The 23,319-nt window shown below is 68.1% G+C and overlaps 1 protein-coding gene across 1 annotated transcript; it reads left to right on the top strand.

The window, feature by feature from the left end:
• Window positions 1–7,003: 7,003 nt before the first annotated feature.
• On the top strand, window positions 7,004–21,043 carry GAL3ST4 (galactose-3-O-sulfotransferase 4). The gene is made up of 4 exons (XM_050933663.1): window positions 7,004–7,130; window positions 13,633–13,746; window positions 19,230–19,551; window positions 19,991–21,043. The coding sequence occupies exons 2-4, from the start codon at window positions 13,637–13,639 to the stop codon at window positions 20,804–20,806; spliced, it is 1,248 nt and encodes a 415-aa protein (XP_050789620.1). The 5' UTR covers window positions 7,004–7,130; window positions 13,633–13,636; the 3' UTR covers window positions 20,807–21,043.
• Window positions 21,044–23,319: the final 2,276 nt, after the last annotated feature.

Here is a 23,319-nt window from a genome sequence, read left to right as displayed (position 1 = left end):
AGCCAGGGCAGGGTCCTAGCGCCCGCCGGGTGACGGGTGACGGGGCCCCTCGAGCCCCGCCCCGGCTACCCCAGCCCTGCCCCTGCCTCTGGGGTGCCCCTCACTGCGGACCCACAGCCCCCCAGCTCTGCTTGAGCCCCTCACTCCCAACCCACAGCCCCCCAGCTCTGCTGGAGCCCCTCACTCCCGACCCACAGCCCCCTCAGCTCTGCCCCCCCCAGCCCTGCTGGTGCCCCTCACTCCCAACCCACAGCCCCCCAGCTCTGCTGGAGCCCCTCACTCCCAACCCACAGCCCCCCAGCTCTGCTGGAGCCCCTCACTCCCGACCCACAGCCCCCTCAGCTCTGCTGGAGCCCCTCACTCCCAACCCACAGCCCCCCAGCTCTTCTGGAGCCCCTCACTCCTAACCCATAGCGCCCCCAGCCCTACCCCCCCAGGCCCGCTGGTGAGCTGAACATTGGGGCATTAGGACCCAGGAGCTGCCCATGGCCGGGGTGGGGGCACAGCTGGTACAGGCTGCAGGGTCTGTCACTGGAGGGAGGGGGGTTGGGGGTCGGAGGGAGACCAGGGCGGGGTCTCTTCCCATCAATCCCCCTGCCCTTTATCTGCCTGTTCCTGTCCAGCCCCAGCCAGCCCCACACCCCTGTCTCTCCATTCCCCCCCTATCCCTCCACACACACCCCCTCTAGCCCCCCATACCCACCTCCTCTATTCCTCCATCCCTCCCTCTAGCCCCCCATACCCACCTCCTTTATCCCGCCATACCCCCTCTAGGCCCACATACCCCCTCTATTCCTCCACATACACCCCATCCCTCCATACCCCCTCTAGTCTCCCATACCCCCTCTATTCCTCCATGCACACCCCATCCCTCCATCCCTCCTCCAATATCCCTCCATACCCCCCTCTAGCCCTCCACACACACCCCATCCCTGCATCCCCCCTCCTCCATCTCTCCATCCCCCTCCTCTATTCCCCCATACCCCATCCCTTCATACCCTCCTCTATATCTCCACACACACACCCCATCCCTCCATACCCCCTCTAGTCTCCCATACCCCTCTATTCCTCCACACACACCCCATCCCTCCATACCCCTCCTCTAGCCCCCCATACCCCATCCCTTCATACCCCCCTCTATTCCTCCACACACACACCCCATCCCTCCATACCCCCTCTAGTCTCCCATCCCCCCTCTATTCCTCCACACACACCCCATCCCCCCATCCCTCCATACCCCTCCTCTAGCCCCCCATACCCCATCCCTTCATACCCCCCTCTATTCCTCCACACACACCCCATCCCTCAATACCTCCTCCAATATCCCTGCATACCCCCTCTAGCCCCCCATACCCCCTCTATTCCTCCACACACACCCCATCCCTCCATACCTCCTCCAATATCCCTCCATACCCCCTCTAGCCCCCCCACCCCCTCTAGCCCTCCACACACACCCCATCCGTCCATACCCCTCCTCTAGCCCCCCATCTCTTCATACTGCCCTCTATTCCTCCACACACACACCATCCCTCTATACCCCCTCCTCCATTCCTCCACACACCATATCCCTCCATACCTGCTCTTTAGCCCCCCATACCCCATCCCTCCATACCCCCCTCTAGCCCTCCACACACACATCCTCTAGCCCGCCATACCCACCCCCTCTATTCCTCCACACACACCTCATCCCTCCATACCCCCTCTAGCCCCCATACCCCCCTATTCCTCCACACACATCCCATCCCTCCATACCCCCGTAGCCCTCCACACACACCGCATCCCTCCATACTCCTCCTCTAGCCCCCCATCCCTTCATACCGCCCTCTATTCCTCCACACACACCCCATCCCTCCATCACCCCTCCTCCATCCCTCCACACACACCCCATCCCTCCATACCCTCTTCTCTATATAGCTGTTCCCATATACTCCCAGCCAGTCACCCAAATAGATAGATAGATAGAGGGGGTGGGTGGTAGGGGGCACTGTGGGGCAGGGTGGGGGCAGCAGGGGGCACTCTCCCCTGGCAGGCAGGGCTGGCCCAGGGTGGTGCTAGGGGGTGCTGTGGGGCAAGGAGCAGGGGGGTCTCAGTGGGGGGCACTCTCCCCACCACTGCCCACACTGCCCCGTGTGGTGGGTCACCCCCTTTCCCACCCACACCCAAGGGGAGTAGTGGGAGCAAAAGACATATCTGGCTTTAAGACTAAGCTTGATAAGATTATGGAAGGGATGGGATGATGGGATAGCTTAATTTTGGCAATTGCTCTTGGATTATCAGCAGATAAGTATGCCCAGTGGTCTGTGATGGGATGTTAGATGGGATGGGATGGGATCTGAGTTACTACAGAGAATTCTTTCCTGAGTGCTGGCTGGTGAGTCTTGCCCACATGCTCAGGATTTAGCTGATCGCCATATTTGGGGTTGGGAAGGAATTTTCCTGTAGGGCGGATTGGCAGGGGCCCTGGAGGTTTTTCGCCTTCCCCTGCAGCGTGGGGCACGGGTCACTTGCTGGAGGATTCTCTGCAGCTTGAGGTCTTCAAACCACAATTTGAAGACTTCAGTAACTCAGACATAGGTTAGGGGGTTGTTATAGAAGTGGATGGGTGGGGTTCTGTGGCCTGCATTGTGCAGGGGGTCGGACTAGATGATCACATTGGTCCCTTCTGACCCTAAAGTCTATGAGTCTATGTAGCACCAGAGGGTTGGGGAATCCGAACCCGGTGCAGGGCTGGTACCTCACGGGCGCAGCCCCCCCACCTCTGACCACCCCAAGTGGGGTCAGCGCCCAGAGAAAAGCCAGAGCCCACCCCCCGCCCCGGCCTGGTGTCACCAAATCTCTGCAGTAGGACAGAGAACAAAGGGCCCTTGTCTGGGTGCTCATAGCTCTGGTTCCGGCTCTCTGGGCACAGCTCGGGGCAGAAAGGGCTGAAGGACCCAGCACCGGGTGAGGGGTCCCCGTACACAAAGAGCCCCCGCGCCTCACCCCAAAGCCAGCCGCAACTCAGCGCTGGGCGAGGGGTCCCCGTACACACAGAGCCCCAGTGCCCTGCCCCAGAGCCAGCTGCAACTCAGCGCCGGGCGAGGGGTCCCTGTACGAACAGAGCCCTCGCCCCTCATCCCAAAGCCAGCCGCAACTCAGCGCTGGGCGAGGGGTCCCCTTACGAACAGAGCCCCCCCGCCTCACCCCAAAGCCAGCCGCAACTCAGCGCTGGGCGAGGGGTCCCCGTACACACAGAGCCCCAGTGCCCTGCCCCAGAGCCAGCTGCAACTCAGCACTGGGCAAGGGGTCCCTGTATGAACAGAGCCCCCCCCGCCTCACCCCAGAGCCAGTCGCAACTCAGCATCGGGTGACGGGTCCCTGTACGACCGGCCCCCGCGCCCCGTCCCAGAGCCAGCTGCAACTCAGCGCCGTGCGAGGGGTCCCCATACGAACAGAGCCCCCCCGCCTCACCCCAGAGCCAGCCGCAACTCAGCGCCAGGCGAGGGGTCCCTGTACGAACAGTCCCCGCGCCCTGTCCCAGAGCCAGCTGCAACTCAGGGCCGGGTGAGGGGTCCCCATACGAACAGCCCCTGCGCCCCGCCCCAGAGCCAGCCACGTCTTGGCACCGGGCGAGGGGTCCCCGTACGAACAGAGCCCCCCCGCCTCACCCCAGAGCCAGCCGCAACTCAGCGCCAGGCGAGGGGTCCCTGTACGAACAGCCTCCGCGCCCTGCCCCAGAGCTGGCCGCGTCTCAGCACTGGGTCCCTGTACAAACAGCCCCCGCGCCCTGCCCCAGAGCTGGCCGCGTCTCAGCGCCGGGTCCCTGTACAAACAGCCCCTGCGCCCCGCCCAAGAGGGAGCCGTGTCTCTGGCGTCAGCGCACTGTGCTGGGAATGGAGCCAGGTCTCTCTGAACTTCCCAAACCTGCAGCTGGCCAGGAAACAGGCCAGAGCCATGGACCCACAGAATTGTGTCATGCACAGGGCCCTGGGCCGGCACTTAGATGCGCCCACCTCTGGGGCGGGGCGGCCAGTTACATGGGGACATCTGGCCCGGCGCTGAGATGTGTCCACCTCTGGGGCGGGGTGGCCAGTTACCCAGGGACCCCTCACCAGGCGCTGAGATGTGCCCACCTCTGGGGTGGGGCGGCTGGTTACCCGGGGACCCCTCTCCCGGCGCTGCGATGTGCCCACCTCCGGGGCGGGGCGGCCGGTTACCCAGGGATCCCTTGCCCGGCGTGGAGATGCGTCCACCTCTGGGGCAGAGCGGCCAGTTACCCAGGGACCCCTCGCCTGGCGCTGAGATGCGCCCACCTCTGGGGCGGGGCGGCCAGTTACCCAGGGACCTCTCACCCGGCGCTGAGATGCGCCCACCTCTGGGGCGGGGTGGCCGGTTACCCGGGGACCCCTAGCCCGGTGCCGAGATGCGCCCACCTCTGGGGCGGGGCGGCCGGTTACCCGGGGACCCCTCGCCCGGTGCTGAGATGCGCCCACCTCTGGTGCAGGGCGGCCGGTTACCCGGGGACCCCTTGCCCGGTGCTGAGATGCGCCCACCTCTGGGGCGGGGCGGCCGGTTACCCAGGGACCCCTCGCCTGGCACTGAGATGCGCCCACCTCTGGGGCAGGGCGGCCGGTTACCCAGGGACCCCTCGCCTGGTGCTGAGATTCAGCCACCTCTGGGATGAACTCGCCGCCTGATCTCCTGGCCGGCGTCTGTCGCCAGGTCTCCGCTGCACATGGGGGGTGGCCTGGAGCCCCTTCCAACAGGGTCTCTGCCAGTGGGCATCCCTGGGTGTGTGTGTGGGCGGGTGTCTGTGTGCCGTGTGTGTTTCCGTTTGTTGTGTGTATGTCCGTGTTGTGTGGGGGTCCTGTGTGTGTCTGGGACAGGGGACAGGGGACAGGCAATGACCCCGGGCAGTGTGTTTGTGGGGGGCTCCGTGATCTGGCTGCCAGCCTGCGCCCACAGGTGCGTGCCGGGCCGGCCCATGTTGTGTGGGCATCCCGTGTCTGGTGCGTGTGCTGTGATGTGTCCGTGTGTGTCTGGGACAGAGGCCAGGTGATGACCCCTCTCCCCAGGCAGCGTGTCTGCGGGGGGCTCTGTGATCCGGCTGCCAGCCTGCGCCCGGAGGCGTCTGCCGGGCCGGCCCGTGTTGTGTGGGTGTCCCGTGTCTGGTGCGTGTGGTGTGATGTGTCCGTGTGTGTCTGGGACAGAGGCCAGGCGATGACCCCTCTCCCCGGGCAGCGTGTCTGCGGGGGGCTCTGTGATCCGGCTGCCAGCCTGCGCCCGGACGCGTGTGCCGGGCCGGCCCGTGTTGTGTGGGTGTCCCGTGTCTGGTGCATGTGGTGTGATGAGTCCGTGTGTGTCTGGGACAGAGGCCAGGCGATGACCCCTCTCCCTGGGCAGCGTGTCTGCGGGGGGCTCTGTGATCCGGCTGCCAGCCTGCGCCCGGACGCGTGTGCCGGGCCGGCCCGTGTTGTGTGGGTGTCCCGTGTCTGGTGCATGTGGTGTGATGTGTCCGTGTGTGTCTGGGACAGAGGCCAGGCGATGACCCCTCTCCCTGGGCAGCGTGTCTGCGGGGGGCTCTGTGATCCGGCTGCCAGCCTGCGCCCGGACGCGTGTGCCGGGCCGGCCCGTGTTGTGTGGGTGTCCCGTGTCTGGTGCATGTGGTGTGATGAGTCCGTGTGTGTCTGGGACAGAGGCCAGGCGATGACCCCTCTCCCCAGGCAGTGTGTCTGCGGGGGGCTCCGTGATCCGGCTGCCAGCCTGCGCCCGGACGCGTGTGCCGGGCCGGCCCGTGTTGTGTGGGTGTCCTGTGTCTGGTGCATGTGGTGTGATGAGTCCGTGTGTGTCTGGGACAGAGGCCAGGCGATGACCCCTCTCCCTGGGCAGCGTGTCTGCGGGGGGCTCTGTGATCCGGCTGCCAGCCTGCGCCCGGACGTGTGTGCCGGGCCGGCCCGTGTTGTGTGGGTGTCCCGTGTCTGGTGCATGTGGTGTGATGTGTCCGTGTGTGTCTGGGACAGAGGCCAGGCGATGACCCCTCTCCCTGGGCAGCGTGTCTGCGGGGGGCTCTGTGATCCGGCTGCCAGCCTGCGCCCGGACGTGTGTGCCGGGCCGGCCCGTGTTGTGTGGGTGTCCCGTGTCTGGTGCATGTGGTGTGATGTGTCCGTGTGTGTCTGGGACAGAGGCCAGGCGATGACCCCTCTCCCTGGGCAGCGTGTCTGCGGGGGGCTCTGTGATCCGGCTGCCAGCCTGCGCCCGGACGTGTGTGCCGGGCCGGCCCGTGTTGTGTGGGTGTCCCGTGTCTGGTGCATGTGGTGTGATGTGTCCGTGTGTGTCTGGGACAGAGGCCAGGCGATGACCCCTCTCCCCGGGCAGCGTGTCTGCGGGGGGCTCTGTGATCCGGCTGCCAGCCTGCGCCCGGACGCGTGTGCCGGGCCGGCCCGTGTTGCCTGTCTCTGTGTATTTGCGTGTTGGGGCCTGTGTCTGTCTGCAGGGCTGGGGGGATGCAGGGGGCAGGACCTGGGGGCCACTTCTTGTTCCCTCTGGGTTTTTTTTTCGGGGGGGGGGGTGGTCTAGGGCTGACCCTCCGCCCCGAGCTGTCGGCTGCTCTGTGGTTTGAACCCAGAAAGGGGGGCACAGCCGGGGGGGCAGCAGGGGGTGGGGGGGCAGACAGATGGGGCGGGTGGATTCTCACCTCCCAAGCCTTGGTTTCCGGTTGCCAACTCCGCCCCACCCCTCGGCACAAGACGGGGGCGGGGGGGGGGGCAAGCAGCCTGGGTTGGGACTAGGGGAGGTGGGTTTTTTTGGGGGGAAATATCAGAGACTCCCCCCCCGAATGGGACTTTTCTTGTGAAGGATCCTGGGAAGGGCTGGGAAAGGCACCGCGGAGGCGGGGGGGGGCTGGGGGTGGAGAAGGGGGAGGGGGGGAGGGGGGGCGAGACAAAGGGAGCGGAGAAGTTAGAGAAGAGAGAAGTTTGCAGGGAGTGAGGCAAACCTGGGGGGGGCGGAGAAGGGCCGGGGGGGGCTTTGGGGGCTCAGGGACAGGCGGGGGGGGTCTCGGAGACAGGTCCCCCCCCAGGAATGGGGGGTCCCGGCTGCTGGGAGCGGGACTGAAGAAAACTCCGCCGGTTCCCCCCCGCCCCCAAAGCAGAGTGAGTACCTGGGGGGGCTGGAGGGTTTTGGGGGGGGTTGAGCCCCATGCGGGGGTGACCCCATTGAGCGTCTCTCGTCCGGGCGCTCCCCGCTCCCAGCCCAGGGCAGCTGCGTTCAGAGTGGGGGGGACTCGGGGGGCTCCCCCGTGGGGCAGGGATGGACCCAGGCCCCCCCGGCCGGGTGTGAGCCCCCCCCGAACCCCCTCATGAACTCAGCCATGAGTCACCGACACGAACATCTGGGGGACTGGACACGGCTGAGGGATGGAGACGCAGCTCCCAGCCCTGTCTGCCCCCCATCGCCCCACACTGCCCTCCAGCCCCACGCTACCCCCCATCGCCCCACACTGCCCCCCAGCCCTCCATGCCGACCTCCAGCCCCACGCTACCTCCATCGCCCCACACTGCCCCCCAGCTCTCCATGCTGACCCCCATTCCCACGCTACCCCCATCGCCCCACACTGCCCCCCAGCCCTCCATGCTGACCCCCAGCCCCCCACACTGCCCTCCAGCCCCACGCTACCCCCCATCGCCCCACACTGCCTCCCAGCCCACGCTGTGCCGCCTTCCCATGCTATTTCCCAGCCCCCCACACTGCCCTCCAGCCCCACGCTACCCCCCATCGCCCCACACTGCCCCCCAGCCCTCCATGCTGACCCCCATTCCCACGCTACCCCCATCGCCCCACACTGCCCCCCAGCCCTCCATGCTGACCCCCAGCCCCCCACGCTACTTCCATCGCCCCACACTGCCCCCCAGCCCTCCATGCTGACCCCCATTCCCACGCTACCCCCATCACCCCACACTGCCCCCCAGCCCTCCATGCCGACCCCCAGCCCCCCACGCTACCCCCATCGCCCCACACTGCCCCCCCAGCCCTCCATGCTGACCCCCAGCCCCCCACGCTACCTCCATCGCCCCACACTGCCTCCCAGCCCCACGCTGTCCCGCCTTCCCATGCTATTTCCCAGCCCCACATCCTGCCCCCCTCCCCAGGCTGCCCACATCTTCTCACACTCAGCCCCACATGCTACCCAGCCCCCCACATCTCCCCACACCGCTCCCGGCCCGGGGGGTGGGTGTCCCGGCCGCGGGGCCCGCCTGTCTGTCTCCCTGTGGGGCGGAGGCGGGTGTGGGGCTGCGGTTCCCTAATGGGATCCAGATGGGGCAGGGAGGGGCCAAGATCCGGGGCCGGAGCCAGCTGGCCGAGCCCCCCCCCCGCGGCAGCCACAGGCAGCCTCGGCCCCGCCCGCCGGGCCCCACTGCCCCTGCCCCACTGAATCCCGACCCCTCACCCCCCCCCCCACCGCCAACCTCGCCCCACAACTGCCATGGGGCCAAACGCTCCGTCCCCCTCCTCCCAGCACCGCCCCCAGCGCCTCCCCTCCACCTAGCGCAGCCCCCCAGCGGCTCCCCCTCTCCTCCCCTCCCCATAGCGCAGCCCCCCAGTACCTCCCCCTCCGCCTAGTGCAGCCCCCCCAGCGCCTCCCCCTCTCCTCCCCTCCCCATAGCGCAGCCCCCCAGCGCCTCCCCCTCCCCTCCCCATAGCGCAGCCCCCCCAGCGCCTCCCCCTCTCCTCCCCATAGCGCAGCCCCCTCAGCGCCTCCCCCTCTCCTCCCCTCCCCATAGCGCAGCCCCCCCAGCGCCTCCCCTCCGCCTAGCGCAGCCCCCCCAGCGCCTCCCCCTCTCCTCCCCTCCCCATAGCGCAGCCCCTCAGCGCCTCGCCCTCTGCATAGCGCAGCCCCCTAGCGCCTCCCCCTCTCCTCCCCTCCCCTCCCCATAGCGCAGCCCCCCCAGCGCCTCCCCCTCCCCTCCCCTCCTCCCAGCGCCGCCCCCAGCGGCTTCCCCTCTCCTCCCCTCCCCATAGCGCAGCCTCCCCAGTACCTCCCCCTCCGCCTAGCGCAGCCCCCCCAGCGCCTCCCCCTCTCCTCCCCTCCCCATAGCGCAGCCCCCCAGCGCCTCCCCCTCTGCATAGTGCAGCCCCCCAGCGCCTCCCCCTCTCCTCCCCTCCCCATAGCGCAGCCCCCCCAGCGCCTCCCCCTCTCCTCCCCTCCCCATAGCGCAGCCCCCCCAGCGCCTCCCCTCCCCATAGCGCAGCCCCCCCAGCGCCTCCCCCTCCCCTCCCCTCCTCCCAGCGCCGCCCCCAGCGGCTCCCCCTCTCCTCCCCTCCCCATAGCGCAGCCTCCCCTGTACCTCCCCCTCTGCCTAGCGCAGCCCCCCAGCGCCTCCCCCTCTGCATAGCGCAGCCCCCTAGCGCCTCCCCCTCTCCTTCCCTCCCCTCCCCATAGCGCAGCCCCCCAGCACCTCCCCCTCTGCATAGCGCAGCCCCCTAGCGCCTCCCCCTCTCCTTCCCTCCCCTCCCCATAGCGCAACCCCCCCAGCGCCTCCCCCTCCGCCTAGCGCAGCCCTCCCAGCGCCTCCCCCTCTCCTCCCCTCCCCATAGCGCAGCCCCCCAGCGCCTCCCCCTCTGTATAGCGCAGCCCCCTAGCGCCTCCCCCTCTCCTCCCCTCCCCATAGTGCAGCCCCCCCAGCGCCTCCCCCTCCGCCTAGCGCAGCCCCCCAGCGCCTCTCCCTCTCCTCCCCATAGCGCAGCCCCCCAGTGCCTCCCCCTCTGCATAGCGCAGCCCCCTAGCGCCTCCCCCTCTCCTCCCCTCCCCATAGCGCAGCCCCCCAGCGCCTCCCCCTCTCCTCCCCTCCCCATAGCGCAGCCCCCCCAGCAACTCCCCCTCCACATAGCGCAGCCCTCCAGCGCCTCCCCCTCTCCTCCCCTCCCCATAGCGCAGCCCCCCAGCGCCTCCCCCTCCGCCTAGCGCAGCCCCCCAGCGCCTCCCCCTCTCCTCCCCATAGCGCAGCCCCTCCAGTGACACCTCTCCGCCTAGCGCAGCCTTCCCAGCGCCTGCCCCCCTCCCCATAGCGCAGATCCCCCAGCGCCAACTGTCCCCTCCCCATAGCACCACCCCAGCACCTTCCCCTCCCCACAGTGCAGCCCCCCAGCACCTCCCCCTCCACATAGCACAGCCCCCCCCAGCACCTCCCAATAGCACAGGACCCCCCAGCAGCTCCTCCTCCTCTCCCCACAGCGCCGTGCCCCCCAGCGCCCCCCACCACTCCCTGCACTGGGGCCAGTCCTTGTGCCAGCAGACAGCGCCCCCCCAGAGCAGGAATGCAGCGCCAGGCCCTGTACTTCCTTTCCCTTCCCTCCTCCCCCCCACTCCCATCTGCTGGGGGGCAGGGCCCAGCTAATCCGCTCACTGGCAGCTTAGCGCTGCATTAGGGGTCAGGCGTCACAACGGGGGACCCCTGCACCAGCCTGGGACAGAACCAGTGCTCAGGGCCCCGAACCCCCTGGAGCCCCTGCTCTGGCCCCAATGAGCAGCAGGAGGAAGCCACACTGGCCACCATTGCCCGGTACGCACCCGGGTCTGGCTTCCTTCCTGCCGGGCCTGGGATGGCCGGCCTGAGCAAAGGGGGCCCTGGCTGAGACTATGGGAGCTGCGGAGCAGAGGTGGGGGGCAGAGCTGGGCTGGCAGGGGCTGTGGGTTGGGAGTGAGGGGCACCGACAGGGCTGGGGGGCAGGGTTGGGCTAGCAGGGGCTGCGGGTCAGGACTGAAGGGCACTGGCGGGGCTGGGGGGGGGCAGAGCTGGACTGGCAGGGGCTGCGGGGTGGGAGTGAGGGGCACCGGCAGGGCCTGGCTAGCAGGGGCTGCAGGTCAGGAGTGAGGGGCACCGGCAGAGCTGGGGGGGTGGAGCAGGGCTGGGCTAGCAGGGGCTGCAGGTCAGGAGTGAGGGGCACCGGCAGGGCTGGGGGGGCAGGGCTGGGCTAGCAGGGGCTACAGGTCAGGAGTGAGGGGCAGCGGCAGAGCTGGGGGGGTGGGGCAGGGCTGGGCTAGCAGGGGCTGCAGGTCAGGAGTGAGGGGCACCGGCAGAGCTGGGGGGGTGGAGCAGGGCTGGGCTAGCAGGGGCTGCAGGTCAGGAGTGAGGGGCACCGGCAGGGCTGGGGGGGCAGGGCTGGGCTAGCAGGGGCTGCAGGTCAGGAGTGAGGGGCACCGGCAGAGCTGGGGGGGTGGAGCAGGGCTGGGCTAGCAGGGGCTGCAGGTCAGGAGTGAGGGGCACCGGCAGAGCTGGGGGGGTGGGGCAGGGCTGGACTGGCAGGGGCTGCGGGGTGGGAGTGAGGGGCACCGGCAGGGCCTGGCTAGCAGGGGCTGCAGGTCAGGAGTGAGGGGCACCAGCAGAGCTGGGGGGGGCCCAGAGCTGGGCTAGCAGGGGCTGCGGGTTGGGAGTGAGGGGCACCGGCAGAGCTGGGGGGGCAGGGCTGGGCTAGCAGGGGCTGCAGGTCAGGAGTGAGGGGCACTGGCAGAGCTGGGGGGGTGGGGCAGGGCCTGGCTAGCAGGGGCTACGGGTCAGGAGTGAGGGGCACCGGCAGAGCTGGGGGGGCAGAGCTGGGCTAGCAGGGGCTGCAGGTCAGGAGTGAGGGGCACCGGCAGAGCTGCGGGGGCCCAGAGCTGGGCTAGCAGGGGCTGCGGGTCGGGAGTGAGGGGCACCGGCAGAGCTGGGGGGGTGGAGCAGGGCTGGGCTGGCAGGGGCTGCAGGTCAGGAGTGAGGGGCACCGGCAGAGCTGGGGGGGGCCCAGAGCTGGGCTAGCAGGGGCTGCGGGTTGGGAGTGAGGGGCACCGGCAGAGCTGGGGGGGGGGCGGAGCAGGGCTGGGCTGGCAGGGGCTGCAGGTCAGGAGTGAGGGGCACCGGCAGAGCTGGGGGGGTGGAGCAGGGCTGGGCTGGCAGGGGCTGCAGGTCAGGAGTGAGGGGCACCGGCAGAGCTGGGGGGGGGCAGAGCAGGGCTGGGCTGGCAGGGGCTGCAGGTCAGGAGTGAGGGGCACCGGCAGAGCTGGGGGGCTGGGGCAGGGCTGGGCTAGCAGGGGCTGTAGGTCAGGAGTGAGGGGCACCGGCAGAGCTGGGGGGGGTGGGGCAGGGCCTGGCTAGCAGGGGCTGCAGGTCAGGAGTGAGGGGCACCGGCAGAGCTGCGGGAGGGCGGGGCTGGGCTAGCAGGGGCTGCAGGTCAGGAGTGAGGGGCACCGGCAGAGCTGGGGGGGTGGAGTAGGGCTGGGCTAGCAGGGGCTGCAGGTCAGGAGTGAGGGGCACCGGCAGAGCTGGGGGGGTGGAGCAGGGCTGGGCTAGCAGGGGCTGCAGGTCAGGAGTGAGGGGCACCGGCAGAGCTGGGGGGGTGGAGCAGGGCTGGGCTAGCAGGGGCTGCAGGTCAGGAGTGAGGGGCACCGGCAGAGCTGGGGGGGTGGAGCAGGGCTGGGCTAGCAGGGGCTGCAGGTCAGGAGTGAGGGGCACCGGCAGAGCTGGGGGGGTGGAGCGGGGCTGGGCTGGCAGGGGCTGCAGGTCAGGAGTGAGGGGCACCGGCAGAGCTGGGGGGGTGGAGTAGGGCTGGGCTAGCAGGGGCTGCAGGTCAGGAGTGAGGGGCACTGGCAGAGCTGGGGCACAGAGGAAATCCATGAAGACAGGCCGGGGAGTGGGGGGGGAGGAAGGAGACCGAGCCATCTGTCTGTCTGTCTGCCCCATCTGGGAAGGTGTCCCATCCTGCTTGGGAAGCAGCATCTCTTGGAGACAACCCAGGGCAATGCAGGGAGCAGGTCCCATGGCTGCCCCCTCACTCAGCTCTGGCCCTGATGCCCCAGAGCAGGCGCTAGGGGCGCTGAGCTGCGGGGAGCGGGGTGGGAGCTCTCCCCTGCCAGGCAGGGAGCAAAAGGCAGGCGGCAGCACATGGGGTGTGGGGGAGGAAATGGGGGAGGTCAGGATGGCATGAGGGAGAGAGATGCTCAGCGGAGCCAGCACTAGCAGCACAGGACTCCTGGGTTCTCTCCCCAGCTCTGGGAGGGGAGTGGGGGCTGGTGGGTCCGAGCAGGGGGGCTGGGAGCCAGGACTCCTGGGTTCTCTCCCTGGCTCTGGGAGGGGAGTGGGGGCTGGTGGGTTAGAGCAGGGGGGCTGGGAGCCAGGACTCCTGGGTTCTCTCCCTGGCTCTGGGAGGGGACTGGGGGCTGGTGGGTTAGAGCAGGGGGGCTGGGAGCCAGGACTCCTGGGTTCTCTCTCCGGCTCTGGGAGGGGAGGGGAGGGGAGGGGAGGGGGGGGCTGGTGGGTCAGAGCAGGGGGGGCTGGGAGCCAGGACTCCTGGGTTCTCTCCCCGGCTCTGGGAGCGGAGTGGGGGCTGGTGGGTTACAGCGGGGGGGCTGGGAGCCAGGACTCCCGGGTTCTCTCCCCGGCTCTGGGAGGGGAGTGGGGGCTAGTGGGTTAGAGCAGGGGGGGCTGGGAGCCCGGACTCCTGGGTTCTCTCCCCGGCTCTGGGAGGGGAGTGGGGGCTGGTGGGTTAGAGCAGGGGGGGCTGGGAGCCAGGACTCCTGGGTTCTCTCCCCAGTGCTGGGAGGAGAGCAGGGTTAGAGCGAGGGTGGGGAAGGGCTGGGAGCCAGGACGCCTGGGTCCCATTGACACCTCTTGGTCCCGGCAGGAGGATGAAGCTGCTCCCCCGGTGCTGCCGGCTCCAGGTCCTCGGGGCCGCCCTGGCCGTGTGCATGACCATTGGCTTCACCCTCCAGCTGCTGGGGGTCCCTTTCCAAGGGAGGTGAGTCCCCAGGGTGCAGCTGCAATGGGGCGCCACCTGCTGGCCACGCAGGGGAACCATGGAGGCCTGCACCTTCCTTAACAGGCGGGGTGGGGCTGAGCATCTCTGCCAGGTTTCCAGGAGCCGGTGAGCCCACTGGCCGGTCCCGTCTGCCCTTGGACTCTGCGAATCCCCCTTCCCAGGCCGAGGGGAGAGCGCAGCGCTCCTCACGCTGCCCCTAGGGGAACAGGAGACCATGCAATTTCTGTCACACGGGAGGGTGGGGAGACTAGGACGGGGCCAGTATGGCTTCCTGGAGCGCTTTGCTGATCCCAAGAGAACCCTCCCCAAAGCAGGAACCCGGGCGAATGGCCGCGGAGGGAAAGGAACGAGCTGCACAGGCAGGGCGGGAGGAAATCAGATGGGCCAGGAACGGGAGGCAGAAAAGGGGCTTTCAGAGCATCCGGGGCAGGAGGAAGACGGGGGAAGTGGTAGCGGGGAAGGAGAGCTGGGAATACATGGCATCGAGAGGGCTGAGGTGTGTACGGCCGGCCTGCATGTGGGGAGGAAACTGCCTGGGAACGGTGCCCAGCGCGAAACAGAGACACGGCCCAGGGTGCTGTCTGAGCTTTGCTTGGGTCAAAGCCCCCTGACCACTGAAAACTCCTGCTCGAGCCCCGCCCTAGACCCCCACTTTGCAGAGGGTTTTACGCAGGAACCATGGGGTAAACGGAACAATTTCTACCCCGCTGAAAAGGGAGCGCGTGGGGCTGGCATGGGTTCAGAGAGAGGCAACACAGGTGTGGTAAGAGGAGGCCCTGAGATCGAAACTTCTTTCTCTGAGGCCGGAGGCCTGAACTGAAGTCATGGTTAAGCCGCTGGCAGCGTAAAGCGAAGGGAGGCGTGAGCCAGAGGCAGGCCCTGCTCCCAGACGTTGGCGAGGCCAGGGCTTCTGTTGCATAAACATACCTACAGCGTCTGGGATCCCAGAGCTAGAAACGTGGTTCCAGGACGCTCGGGTACTGGCACATTCCATGCAGATAACCAAGAACAGGCTGATCTGTTCTAAAGACGGGGGCCAAAGGGGAGGATGATGGATGGGGTTGTTTTGTTCAAACCAACATGTACAAGGTGTGCGGCACCATGCTGCATAGAGGGTTTGTACCTTCCTACGTGGAGGGGCTGCACCGCAAAACGTCGGCAGTGATGTGCAACTTGTTCGTCCCTGTGTAGGAGAATGCACTCCTGGGGCGGTGTCTTTGTCCGGCCTCAGGGGCAGTGGAAAGTCCCACCACTGACTGAGCCGGTCCATTGCCAAGGAGCACAGATGTACTAGCAGCACCTTGGATATCTAATCCGGGGAGCTGGTGACTGTTTGGCAGTAAACCTGGCTGGGTGCCTTCGTCCCTTATCGGAGCCTGTGGTCATTGGGGTTCCCTTGGGGTCTGCAGAGCCGGGGCAGCACGCGGAGGGAACATGAGCGCAGCCGACTGATACCAACACTGACCAGAGCAGATCTCCACACCGGTAGTGTCTGATGGCTCCCATATGAGGGGAGATCAAATAGACAGGGGCTGTTCAGCTTGGAAAAGCGACACCTCAGGGGGGATATGATCGAGGTCTATAAAACCAGGAATGGTGCAGAGAAAGCGCAGAGGGAAGTGTTATTTACCCCTTCACACAGCACAAGAACCAGGGGTCACCTGATGAAATTAACAGGCTGCAGGTTTTATACCAAGAAGAAGCACTTTGTCGCACAACTAACCTGCGGAACTCCTTGCCGGGGGATGCTGTGAAGGCCAAAAGCTTAACCAGGTTCAAACAAGAAGTTCCTGGAGGCTAGGTCCACCAATGGCTACTAGCCGAGATGGTCCAGGACAGAGCCCCATGCTCTGCGTGTCCCTAGACCAATCTCTGCCAGCTGTGGCAGTCGGGGCCGATCTCTGCAGAACTCCCCCAAAGCTCTGGTGCTGGATATTCAGCCTGACCCCGCAAGGCAGCAGTAAGCACATCTTGGAGTGAGCCGTTCCCGCTGCCAAACCGTACATGGACACCACTGTCCTGCCGCTCTCGGCTGGCGCACGGCTGTTCTCCCCTGCGGTGATCCGTCCGAAACAGCCAGCGTCCGCTCAGCGCCAGGCGTGGCAGAGAGGCAGGAAAGCTCCAGGGCCTCTGGCCCGCTCCCAGCAAACGGCAGCCACGGCGCAGGAAACCAGCCGCCATCAGGGCCGTACCCGGGTGGGTCCCCAGCGGTGAGCTCCCAGCTACAAAACCCCAACGTCCTCAGAGCATCTGCAGTGACTGTGTTCCCGGGAAGAGCAGCGCTGCCCCTTCTCTGCCAGGCTGCAGGGTGGGCGAGGGCAGGAACGCCGGCCGAACAGGGGAAGGAAGAGCAGCGTTGCCCCTTCTCTGCCAGGCTGCCAGGCGCGGCGAGGACAGGAACGCCGGCCGAACAGGGGAAGGAAGAGCAGCGTTGCCCCTTCTCTGCCAGGCTGCCGGGCGCGGCGAGGGCAGGAACGCCGGCCGAACAGGGGAAGGAAGAGCAGCGTTGCCCCTTCTCTGCCAGGCTGCCGGGCGCGGCGAGGGCAGGAACGCCGGCCGAACAGGGGAAGGAAGAGCAGCGTTGCCCCTTCTCTGCCAGGCTGCCAGGCGCGGCGAGGACAGGAACGCCGGCCGAACAGGGGAAGGAAGAGCAGCGTTTCCCCTTCTCTGCCAGGCTGCCGGGTGCAGCGAGGGCAGGAACGCCGGCCGAACAGGGGAAGGAAGAGCAGCGTTACCCCTTCTCTGCCAGGCTGCAGGGCGCGGTGAGGGCAGGAACGCCGGCCGAACAGGGGAAGGAAGAGCAGCGTTGCCCCTTCTCTGCCAGGCTGCAGGGTTGGCGAGGGCAGGAACGCCGGCCGAACAGGGGAAGGAAGAGCAGCGTTGCCCCTTCTCTGCCAGGCTGCCGGGCGCGGCGAGGGCAGGAACGCCGGCCGAACAGGGGAAGGAAGACCAGCGTTGCCCCTTCTCTGCCAGGCTGCAGCGAGGGCAGGAACGCCGGCCGAAAGGGGAAGGAAGAGCAGCATTGCCCCTTCTCTGCCAGGCTGCAGGGTTGGCGAGGGCAGGAACGCCGGCCGAACAGGGGAAGGAAGAGCAGCGCTGCCCCTTCTCTGCCAGGCTGCAGGGTTGGCGAGGGCAGGAACGCCGGCCGAACAGGGGAAGGAAGAGCAGCGTTGCCCCTTCTCTGCCAGGCTGCAGGGTTGGCGAGGGCAGGAACGCCGGCCGAACAGGGGAAGGAAGAGCAGCGTTGCCCCTTCTCTGCCAGACTGCCGGGCGCGGCGAGGGCAGGAACGCCGGCCGAACAGGGGAAGGAAGAGCAGCGTTGCCCCTTCTCTGCCAGGCTGCCGGGCGCGGCGAGGACAGGAATGCCGGCCGAACAGGGGAAAGAAGAGCAGCGTTGCCCCTTCTCTGCCAGGCTGCAGGGTTGGCGAGGGCAGGAACGCCGGCCGAACAGGGGAAGGAAGAGCAGCGTTTCCCCTTCTCTGCCAGGCTGCCGGGTGCAGCGAGGGCAGGAAAGCCGGCCGAACAGGGAAGGAAGAGCAGCGTTGCCCCTTCTCTGCCAGGCTGCCGGGTGCAGCGAGGGCAGGAAAGCCGGCCGAACAGGGGAAGGAAGAGCAGCGTTTCCCCTTCTCTGCCAGGCTGCAGGGTTGGCGAGGGCAGGAACGCCGGCCGAACAGGGGAAGGAAGAGCAGCGTTTCCCCTTCTCTGCCAGGCTGCCGGGTGCAGCGAGGGCAGGAAAGCCGGCCGAACAGGGAAGGAAGAGCAGCGTTGCCCCTTCTCTGCCAGGCTGCCGGGTGCGGCGAGGGCAGGAAAGCCGGCCGAACAGGGGAAGGAAGAGCAGCGTTTCCCCTTCTCTGCCAGGCTGCCGGGCGCGGCGAGGGCAGGAAAGCCGGCCGAACAGGGGAAGGAAGAGCAGCGTTACCCCTTCTCTGCCAGGCTGCAGGGTGGGCGAGGGCAGGAACGCCAGCCGAACAGGGGAAGGAAGAGCAGCGTTCCCCCTTCTCTGCCAGGCTGCAGGGTTGGCGAGGGCAGGAACGCCGGCCGAACAGGGGAAGGAAGAGCAGCGTTTCCCCTTCTCTGCCAGGCTGCCGGGCGCGGCGAGGGCAGGAACGCCGGCCGAACAGGGGAAGGAAGACCAGCGTTGCCCCTTCTCTGCCAGGCTGCAGCGAGGGCAGGAACGCCGGCCGAAAGGGGAAGGAAGAGCAGCGTTTCCCCTTCTCTGCCAGGCTGCCGGGCGCGGCGAGGGCAGGAACGCCGGCCGAACAGGGGAAGGAAGAGCAGCGTTTCCCCTTCTCTGCCAGGCTGCCGGGCGCGGCGAGGGCAGGAAAGCCGGCCGAACAGGGGAAGGAAGAGCAGCGCTGCCCCTTCTCTGCCATGCTGCAGGGTTGGCGAGGGCAGGAACGCCGGCCGAACAGGGGAAGGAAGAGCAGCGTTTCCCCTTCTCTGCCAGGCTGCCGGGCGCGGCGAGGGCAGGAAAGCCGGCCGAACACGGGAAGGAAGAGCCTAAAGACCCCGTAGACACGTTGGACGTAGCCGAGGCGGCAGGGCTCTAATTCAGCCGTGGCTCCTGCGGGAACTAGCTGGAGTCATGAGACCCATTAGCGATGATCTCGGAGAACTCCCGGGAGGACGGGGGAGGCCCAGCGGCCTGGAGAAGGGAAACGGGGCACCGGTCCTTACACAGGGGAACACGGAGGACGCAGGGAATGAGAAGCCAGTGGGGAGCCCCTGGACAGGGTCGGGATGACGAGGAGCAGCCAGCGTTGGTGTGTCACCCCGGTGTCATTTCTGTCACTGACGGGGCGACCGGCCTGGGGGATGCGGGGGAAGCCGCAGCCTTGCGAGCTCACCACTTTTCAGTCTGCCATTTGAGGCAGGACAGTCCAGAAGCCAGCGAGGGAAACGGGATCACAGTTCAAGCCGACCCGGACAAATTGGAGGAGGGGTCCGAAATCCACCTGGCGACACTCAGCACAGACGAGAGCCAAGGGCCACCCGGGGGCAGGAAAAATCACACACATTCCTACTAATGGGGTGAGGGGGGGACTCCCAGCTAGAGGCGGCCGCACCGCTGACACGGAGCTGGGGGTTTGGGTGGGTCGCAGACCAAGCACGAGCCACCAACACGAGGAGGGGGCCAAAAGGGCTGATCTCCTGCTGGCCCAGGGGCATTAAGGGGGTGGGAGGTGACTGGTTCCAGAGGCAGTGCAGGGGTCAGGCTGGGCCATAGTGAGCTGTCAAGCTCTGCGCCCTGGGGTCACATGGGGACGCCCCTCTCCAGGTTGGGAGATCCCTGGGGTCTAGAGGGGGACCTCTATGCCCCCAAAGTCTGGATGGGGCTGGGAGCCCTGCACGGGGAGGGATCCCCCCTGGTCGGGGGCTGGGAGTCCTATGGGGGGAGAAGCCCCCATGGCTGGGGTCAGGGGGGGTCTCCATCCATCTCTCACCTCCCCCCTTTGTTCCAGGGGCTCCCCGGACTGGCTGCCCCACCTCCGGTTGCTCCCCAGGGGTGGGGCTGAGGAGAGGGCTCCCTCCAACCCTTTGTTCCCCCGGCACTGCCAGCCCCGGCGCCACATCGTCTTCCTGAAGACGCACAAGACGGGCAGCAGCACCATCGTGAACCTGCTGCACCGGTTCGGGGAGACGCGGGGCCTGCGCTTCGCCCTGCCCCCCCGCTACCAGTTCGGGTACCCTTACCCCTTCCAGGCCCGGCGGGTGAAGGGCTACCGGCCGGGGGGGCCCAGGTTCGACATCCTCTGCCACCACATGCGCTTTGACCTGCCCGAGGTGAGACGAGGGGGGGGCAGGGGTTGTGATTCAGGCAGAGCCCAGGGGAGGGGCTCAGAGGGGCCGAGGGAATGACCTGGGGGGGGGCGAGAGGCCATGCATTCGGGGAGGTCACAGGGGAGGGACTCAGGGGAGCTGGGAGTGTGGAAGGAGGGGACTCAGGGAGCATGCATTTGGGGGGAGCACAGGGGAGGGGATTCAGGGGGGCTGGGGTTGTGCATTGGGGGGAGAATGGGGGAAGGAGCTTGGGGGGACCAAGGGGTTTACATTTGGGGGGAGCACGGGGAAGGGGGCTGGGAGAGGGCAGCATGGGAGACTGGCGGGAGTTGTGAAGGGGTGTGGGGGAGAGCCTGAGGTGGGAACATGGGGGGCTCCAGGAGGAAGGATTTGGGGGTTCCTGTCCCACTATCCCACTCTCCCCCCCATTCCTCTCCCCCAGGTGCAGAAAGTGATGCCCCCCGATAGCTTCTACTTCTCCATCGTACGGGACCCGGGGTCGCTGGCCGAATCTGCCTTCTCCTACTACCGGGGGGTGGCGCCGGCTTTCCGCCGGGCAGGCTCGCTGGCCCAGTTCCTGGCGGCGCCCGAGCGCTTCTATGACCCGGCCGAGCGGGGCAACCACTACGCCCGCAATCTGCTGTGGTTTGACTTTGGGCTGGCGCCGCCGGCCACGTCAGGCCCCGAGGCCGTCCGGGCGGTGCTGGCCCAGCTGGAGCGGACCTTCCCGCTGGTGCTGCTGACGGAGCACTTCGACGAGTCGCTGGTGCTGCTGCGGGAGGCGCTGTGCTGGGCAGAGGAGGACGTGGACGCCTTCCGGCACAACGGGCGCAACCCCCGGGCTGTGCGGCCCCTGGACCTCTCCCAGGCCGCCCGGCTGCGGGCCTGGAACGACCTGGACTGGCAGCTCTACGCCCACTTCAACCGCAGCTTCTGGCGCCGTGTGGAGGCCTTTGGGCCAGCCCGGCTGCAGGCCGAGGTGGCCCGGCTGCGGGAGCGGCGCCGGGCGCTGGCCGAGCTCTGCCTGCAGGGCGGGGGCCCCGTGGAGGCGGCCGGCATCCCCGACGAGCAGATCCGCCCCTTCCAGTTCGGCCAGGCGCAGATCCTGGGCTACGCGCTGCGGCCGGGGCTGGGGCCCGCCGAGCAGCAGCTCTGCACCCGCATGGTCACCCCCGAGCTGCAGTACAAGGACAGGCTGGACGCCCGACAGTTCGGGGCCAACGGCTCGCAGGGCGCAGGTGGAGGGCGGGGTAGGTAGCCGGGGGCCACCTCTCCCCACCCCCTGCCCCCGGTACAGACGGATGGGGGGAATGCGGTACATGCCCTTGTGGGGACCCCAGATCAAGCCCCCTGGCACAGACAGAGAGAGATATGGGGCACAGCCCCCCGACACAGACAGATGGGGGTTCAATGGGGCAGAAACCCCCCTCCTCCAATATCCTGGCTCCTGGTATGGACAGATGGGGCTGGGACAATGGGTAAACCCTGCACACTTCCAGCCCCGATGTCTCCGGGCTCCACCTGGACAATATTTATTGGTCTGTTATCACAGGCCTGTACCTGGGCAGCGGATGCCTGGGGGGGAGGGGGGATACCTGGTACCTCTCTTCTCCTCCCCCCTCCCCGCCACAGCCGGGTCGTTAAATTCCCAGCTCAACGGTTCCCACTTTCGCTTGGTTTGTTTCCTTTTTATAAAATAATTAAATCAGGAACCCGGCCTGGAGATTCTGAGTCGCCAACCAACCCCCGAAGCGGGGGGCAGCGCGGGAACGGGCCGGGGGGCTGGGGACAGGGGAGAGGGACACAAGATGGGCTCGGGGGGGCATAAAGTAGGAGGATGCTGGGGGGGTGGATAGACGAGGGGGCTGGGAAGATGGAGACAGCCCCCCATGTCCCAGCCCCTCCCCCAGTCAGGCAGCACAAGCCCTGCCCCCTGCCCAGTTGGAGGGGGGGAGCTTGGGGCAGGGCCCCCAATGGTTACAGGAAGGAGGTTGGGCCTCAGGACCTCAAGCAGCCAAGGCAAACCAGGAAGTCCCGCCCCCGAGGGCGTGCCAGGGCTGGGGATTGGCCCCTGGGCCTGTCTATCATACTGGGCCTCAGGCCCACAAAACAGGAAGTCCCGCCCCCGAGGGCGTGCCAGGGCTGGGGATTGGCCCCTGGGCCTGTCTATCATACTGGGCCTCAGGCCCACAAAACAGGAAGTCCCGCCCCCGAGGGCGTGCCAGGGCTGGGGAATGGCCCCTGGGCCTGTCTATCATACTGGGCCTCAGGCCCACAAAACAGGAAGTCCCGCCCCCGAGGGCGTGCCAGGGCTGGGGATTGGCCCCTGGGCCTGTCTATCCTGCTGGGCCTCAGGCCCGCAAACTAGGAAGTCCCGCCCTCTGAGACGCTCCCAGGAGCCGCCTTACCTGTCCATCATTCCCTGGGCGCGCTCCCGGCGTACCCGGAAGTCCCGCCTCCTCAGGGCCGAGGTTGGGCAGCGGCTCCATCCGTCACATACGGGAGGTGAAGCCAGGAAGTCCCGCCTCATTGCAGCGCCGGGATTGGTCACTGGCTCTGTCCATCATCCTCTGTCCCGTGTCCCCCACGCGCTCTCCGATCGATGCGCTCGGCGCTCGGCTGCGCGCCCTGGCCCCCCCCCGCCTCTCTGGCTCCGCCCCCTCCGCGCCCGGCCCCGGCTGCAGCGCCCGGCCCGGGATCCCCCCGAGAGCGGGACCCGCCCGGCCCCAGCGCCGCCCCCGGGTCCTAGCGCCCCCCACTCCCGGTCCGCCAATCCCCCCCGCCCCCCCGCCCCTAGCGCCCCCCCCGGGTCCGCCAATCCCCCCCGGCCCCCCCGCCCCTAGCGCCCCCCCCGGGTCCGCCAATCCCCCCGGCCCCCCCCGGGTCCGACAATCCCCCCCCCAACCCCCCCGCCCCTAGCGCCCCCCCCACGGGATCCACCAACCCCCCCGGGTCCGCCAATCCCCCCCCAACCCCCCCACCCCTAGCGCCCCCCCCCAACGGGATCCACCAACCCCCCCGGGTCCGCCAATCCCCCCCAACCCCCCCGCCCCTAGCGCCCCCCCACGGGATCCACCAACCCCCCCGGGTCCGCCAATCCCCCCCAACCCCCCCACCCCTAGCGCCCCCCCCAACGGGATCCACCAACCCCCCCGGGTCCGCCAATCCCCTCCGGCCCCCCCGCCCCTAGCGCCCCCCCACGGAATCCACCAACCCCCCCGGGTCCGCCAATCCCCCCCAACCCCCCCCGCCCCTAGCGCCCCCCCACGGGATCCACCAACCCCCCCGGGTCCGCCAATCCCCCCCGGCCCCCCCGCCCCTAGCGCCCCCCCCCGGTCCTAGTGCCCCCCATCCGGGGCCGCCAATCCCCCCCCCAACTCTCCTGGGTCCTAGCGCCCCCCCCGGTCCTCCAACCCCCCCGGGTCCCCCACTGCCCCAGCTCCCGGAATCCCACTCCCAGCGCCCCCCCTCACCCTGCCACAGATCCCTTCCCCCCCCACACTCCCAGCCCCCCGGGATCCCAGCCTAATCCCTGCAGGGCCCCAATCCCCCCAGCCCAGCCCCCCAGATCCCCCCCCACTGCCCCAGATCCCTCCAACCCCCCCCATTCCCTCGGGGTCTTCTCCAGCCTCAATTCTCCCCACCCAGCCCCACACTGCCCCAGTCCCCTAATTCCCCAGCCCCCCAGATCCTCCAGTCCCCCCAATTCCCCAGCCCCCCAGATCCTCCCCCAGCCCCCCAGATCCTCCTCCAGCCCCCCAATTCCCCAGC

Source organism: Gopherus flavomarginatus, chromosome 23, assembly GCF_025201925.1.
Source record: "Gopherus flavomarginatus isolate rGopFla2 chromosome 23, rGopFla2.mat.asm, whole genome shotgun sequence".
Lineage (NCBI taxonomy): Eukaryota > Metazoa > Chordata > Testudines > Testudinidae > Gopherus > Gopherus flavomarginatus.
The sequence above is the reverse complement of the archived record's forward strand: the minus strand, read 5'-3'. Positions and strand labels throughout refer to the sequence as shown.